General features: G+C 39.6%; 1 protein-coding gene across 1 annotated transcript in view; it reads right to left on the reverse strand.

The window, feature by feature from the left end:
• The window catches only part of hpse2 (heparanase 2), a 61,249-nt gene extending 55,465 nt beyond the window's left edge, over positions 1-5,784 (reverse strand). Inside the window, exons 1-3 of the mRNA XM_030772645.1 lie at positions 5,534-5,784; positions 1,405-1,559; positions 818-979 (exon numbers count right to left, since the gene is read on the reverse strand). Coding sequence (XP_030628505.1) covers positions 818-979; positions 1,405-1,559; positions 5,534-5,784 — 568 coding nt within the window. The remainder of the gene's footprint in view (positions 1-817; positions 980-1,404; positions 1,560-5,533) is intronic.
• Positions 5,785-6,000: the final 216 nt, after the last annotated feature.

Below are 6,000 nucleotides of genomic sequence, written 5' to 3' on the forward strand. Positions count from 1 at the left end.
TTTACCTCATCTATTTTGTTCACCATTACATTTAATCTCGTTCCTTATTACCACCATTTCACAATCAGACGTTGCACACAGCCAATGAAAATCCCTGAAAAATTACAATCAATAATCTAGAAGAACAGAATGCTATCACTCTTAAATTTGCGGTCTTCAAAAACATTGTGTCAAGGTTGCAACATTTCTCACAAAGTTTCCCATCCCAAACTATGCACCAGGGGAAATATTGCGGCCTACAAAATACTAAATGCTTCACTTTGCTATATTTCTCTTGGTTATGTCTCTTTTCCCTGTCAGTTTCGCTTAAGGAAAATCCTTTGGACTTAGGGTTTCTTTCTTTTTTTTTTTTTTTTTTTTCCCCCAGTCTCCCCGTCTATCTAATATATTACATTAGTCTCTCTGAGAGGTGATAGTTTACAACAGGCGCTCCAGCACAGTTGCATAACTAAACACCCATTCCAACGTAGCCAACTCCATGTCAGCCATACCAGCGGAAAGGCAGAGTTTAGGCTACATGCACATGCTGGAACAGGCCTAATTACAAGAAAGATCAAATACTGAATCCCTTTAATGATCTAGAGGACAGAAAGATTCATTAAGGGTATTCTCTGTACATTGTCCTACACATATCAGATGAATCCCTTTTACAGGGTCTATCTGTAATTCAGTATACTGTAAAAAAAAAAAAAAAGCGTTTTGACAACTTTTATCATACACGCTGCCATTTACAACGAAACCCATTACGGAGCGAGTTGTCGCAAGAGCTCTGGCGGTGAACGGAGAGTGTGTTTAGTGTGTTTTTGTGATCTCCTACCTGTTATCGTTACGTCGCTGTAGAGATTGGAGAGCTGCTCCTTCAGCAGAACCTGCTGCATTTGAGCCGCCTTCTCTCTCTGAAGCTCCAGCATCATGTCTGGGTGGCTGGCCAGCTTGCAGCCTTTCTGCTTGTCCAAAGCAATGTCACTGCGTACGATGTCTAGAACCAAGACGCATTGAATTGAAAAAAAAAAAATTAAAAAAATAGCCTTTTGTGTTGTAGTGATTCAATAACCATTGTTTATTGCTGGTAATAGTAATGTAAATGCGCCTCTCTTCTCATGAATTTTTGCATTCAGTTTTAGGTGATCAGTTGGAAGCAGAAGAAATTCAAGAAAATTTCCAGCGCTACAAATAAACATTCTCTACTGCAAATCAAAGGACAAGAGTTAAAGTGCAACGAATTTGAATTTCAAACACTTAGTAATCGAAGCACTCACATACCAGATGTTTAATACACAAGAGGAATATATTTTTATTCTTTCAATAACGCCAGTGGTGTGTTCTGTCTATAGAGATTCCCTTCATTCAAAGAGGAGAGATACCACTTCACTGCAAAGAGACGAGAGTCAGAAAAGGGCTTACCATCCTCATAATTCTTCAAATAGTAGTCCGGTCCGGGTCCTCTGAACTTGGCCAGATTCTTTAGGTTGTGAAACTGGAGGAAGTCTGTACGCTTGCCCCCAAACCTCAGATAGGCCGGAGAGAGCCCTCGAGCCAGAGTAACTAAACGTCTGGAGCTGTGGACACACACAAAAGTGTTAAACACAAGCCCTGGGTAGTGCTGAGTGGCCTTGTTAGCATAACAAACTTCTGCATCCACAAAATAGAGTCAAAAAGAAGGGAAAAAAAACCATTCAGTGTCAGACAAAGAAATCCGAAATCCAAATATTCCACTTTTTTTTATTTGCTATGGGGAGAAGATTGTTATTAGATTGGAATAAAACACACAATTGAGTCATGTGGTTTTCACTTTGAATTTTGCAACAAAACAAAGATAAGTTTTAAATTTAGCTTAATACTGTTGAAGAGAAAACATAAAATGTCATCTGCCTTTACCAGTTCTCTTATTAATTCAATGAGAGGGTCAAGACATAGGCCTAATAATGTGTAAACTTATTTCAGTGTTCGGTGATAATGCGCACACACGCAAACAAACATAAGCATTGATGCAAGTGTCTGCATACATACACACATTCAGATACACACGCGCACAAGCACACACACACATACACGTGTACACACACACACACACACACACTCAGCAGGCAACAGCAATTATGATATAATACGAATATCTCAGTAATATATCACTAAGGAGCAGTACTGCCAATTTTTGTCAGTCTTAACACAATAAGGTAGAAAGGCAAACTGGACCTATAGACTTTATTGTATTTGTAGCTGAAGGCTTTAAAACAACCACAGAACTGTAAGTCATGGCCCACACACTCTGATGCATTACTGAAAAGACTGCATTTGATTAACACTGCTTTGGCTTTTTTGAGACCTTGACGACGACATTTCCAATACACCAAAGGTTTATAGCTTGTTCCAGATATAAGCTCAGATGGCTGGATTCAGTATACACAATGCAACAATATCCCTCGTGCAACAGGTCAGAAACAAGGACCGTGATTAAGTCTTACGCCCCTCGTGCCTTTGCGAAAAGATCTGTCACAAAGCTGCACTGTCAACTTAATAGCTCCGCTCTTTAAGCCCACTTTTATTTTTCTTCTCTCGAATATCAGGGCTTTTCAATGATCTGTCTGTCTCGAAGACAGAGCTCTTTAGTAGCATTAAATGTGGCTTACTACATAGTCCGCCGGCCTTCTCAGTTTCAAGAACTTATTTCCCAAAACACATGGCAATAGAGAAGTACATTTGGTATGAGTAGCCTAACATCGTTAAGAGCGTCCACACAACAGCCAGCGTTACATATCAGACTGCAACGCCGCTTTAGGAGCAAATTAAATTGAGCATTTCTGACTAAAAGAAAACAATGTGCACACAGAAATACAACTATCTAAAACGCAGAAATAGATTGGTTTGGAAATTAATAATTCACAAATTCTGTGAATTGGAGTACATATCCTACACGTTTGCTTCCGAGACTATATTTTGAATATAATATCAGACGCAATGATTGAAAGATAGTTAAGAGAGAGCCGTCATTTATCAAATGTAACTCTAAAAAGTTGATCTCGTCCGTTTAACTTATTGAAAACTTCGATAACAATACTTCACGAGCAAATTAACAGCTAATCAGTAAGTACGTAAAAGGCCGAGTGTTCCCGCAGGCGTGGGCGTTTTCCATGGCGAAATGATTCAAAAATCAATCCAAAACTGCCATATGAGAGGCAGTGAAATAGCCTGTCACATTTTGGTAAATAAGACAGTGACTGGCCAGCGACTTTCACCTGTCTTTGTTTCAATTGCCAGGCCAGGCACAACTGAACCAGAAGACACAGAATAGCATTACTTGAAACATGGGATGCAACTGAACAAATTAAGCTGAAGGGCCCTTCTCTGATAAAAACATTTTCCAAGAATTAATATAACATGTGCACCATTAGAGTAAGCACTTTAAATTAAGTTGCAATAGTTTTTGTGGATGTTTGCTGGGCACCTCTGCGATGATTTGCGTAATTTGTCTCAAACAAGACATTAAAGATAGAAAAATTGCCCTGGGAGTAAATTTCTCAAATTATAAACGACTCGATCTTAATACTAACTACCAGGCAAATAATCATACAACAATACACATCGTTATCAGCAACAACAAAAACAATAACAGCACAGTAAATAATAATGATGATAATAATAATAATAATAATAATAATAATAGCAGTAGCGACAAAACTAATAATATAACATTATTATTATTATTATTATTATTATTATTATTATTATCATTATACTGCTATTGTCGTCGTTACTTCTTTTGTTGTTGCTGTTGTTTCTAACTATTCTGCATGTTGTTAACATTGCTGTTATTATCGTTACTCTACTTGGCAAACGATGTTGATGATATTATGATTATTATTACCATGCTATTAGCCTACCATTAGCAGTGAAGCGTATGACCACTATCGCTGTTTCAAAGTACACAGTTATAACTTCTGTGAGAGTTCCCTGACCGTGGAAGGCCGCAAATAGAAAAGGGGGGGAAAAAGCGGCGAATACGCAAAGAGCACGTTAATGTCACAGGCCACTACGAGAGGTCTGTTTTGCTCTACAGGCAATTTCCTACAGCATAAGACAAGCTACTTTAAAAAGCAGGCTAAAACAGCGAAGCTAAAGGCCAAAATGCTTTCACTACTGCTGGAAGTGATAGCTACAATATAAACTGAACTGGTTTGCCTAACCAGAAGGAACATCTCCGTATACATAATTGAAATGGCCTTTAAAGTATCGAATAGCCTGTGTGTCCTGTATTAACCAGAGAGACGCGCTAATCATTCTGAAAAAATACATAAGTGAATAAAATAACACATATATGCAATGATAAGCTGAATTAGAACGTGTCAATCACCATTTTAAACCTTGCAGTCAACAAGGACCTTCTCATCAGAAAGGACAGGCTGCTGCTTAGGAGGCTACTATATTTGCCGCTCCTTTTTAACTGTCGAACACTGGAAATAGCTTTCAGTTTTAAATCACGATCTTGTAAAAAAGTAGCCTACTACCTCGTCGAGCATTTGTTTTAACACTTGCATGAGCCGAATGAAAACTTAGTGTTGAAATGATCTTTAATCCGGTGTTCTCAACCGAGAGCAATCTATTCGCAATATTTCATGTATTCATTAGCGACATGTCTAAAAAAAATAACAGTCGTTTCCAGGTCAAGTTCTTGGTTTACCTAATTACCACAGGCTTTTAAACTTAGTTTCGTCAAGCCATCAATTCAACACGATAGGTACTTAGGCCTACGTCGCACGTGCGTGTCGAGTGTTACAGTTGAAAGGTCATGACCAAGCCCCATCCCAAAAAGTCTGCTAAAGACTTCAAGAAGCAAATCAGAGATGTCCGACAACGACTTCGAAACACGTTCTATAATAGGGTGTGTATCTAAGGGTATAGACGTTTTGAAAGGACTGACAGAGAGGAAAAGAGAGGGAATAGTGTGTGTGTGTGTGTGTGTATGAGAAGGAAATAGAGACAGACAGAGAGAGAGACAGAAAAGGTGCAAACAGTTCAATTAAACCCTCAATTTTTCACTGAGTAAGTAAAGCGACACAAGATACATACGTCCTGGAGGCCTATTAAATTGATTCGGCTGCTGCATCTTTAAATAAGTGGGTGTTACAAGCGACCTTTTGGATACAATGTAACTCCGCATCTCATTCAGACGTGAACCATAGCTTGTTTAAAATGTCAGGGCTACAAGCAAATTGCCACAACGTCGTCCATAGACGCACAACATCAATTCTGAAGATTCATTGCTGAAATCGTATTCTAGATGATAATGGAAGATAAGGGTGACACACAACAGTGAAGCTAACGTGCTCTGTTCAGTATTAGCAAGGCTATCCTCTGAAGTAACCTATTCCTATGATGATACCACCATCAGCATAATGGTGCAAGTGAATAAAAGTTTTTTGCTGGACGATTAAAACACCCAGCAAAACAATAACACCAAAGCTTCCATACCTCAGTTCCATAGATGTCTACCATAAGGTGAGTACCGAAAAAAAGACGAAATCGTAGGCTATACCTTAAGAAGTCAAGCCAGCCGTCTTTAATGATAGACGGATCCAGTTGTAACGAAAGGAAGTTGTCATTCAGAACTTTCACCGGGCTCCGTGTGTTTACGTCAAGTAGGATAAGTGTTCTCTCTAAAAAGCTCTGTCTCTTCCCTCCCGAAACAGGTCTCTTGTAGGTAGCAGTGGACGAGATAAGAGACTGCACCATCAATGCCAACCACAAAGACGAGCCGAAGATTGGGGAGAGAAATTGCTTGGGCATCTTCTTCCCGTGAGCGCCGGGCGGAGCAGTGCGAGTGAGACCCTGCTGAGCAGCCTTATGAAAAGTGATTAAAAGGGAAACCTAGGTCCGTTTGTACCTCTCCTTGAGCGAGGATAGCTATTTCTATGTTCCTGTGAGGTTGTGTCCCCTCCAACCCCCCCCGTCCTTTGCTGTTTTGGAGCTAGCTTCGGTAACTCACGCCCCAGACCAGCCTCT

Source organism: Chanos chanos, chromosome 4 (assembly GCF_902362185.1).
Source record: "Chanos chanos chromosome 4, fChaCha1.1, whole genome shotgun sequence".
Classification (NCBI taxonomy): domain Eukaryota; kingdom Metazoa; phylum Chordata; class Actinopteri; order Gonorynchiformes; family Chanidae; genus Chanos; species Chanos chanos.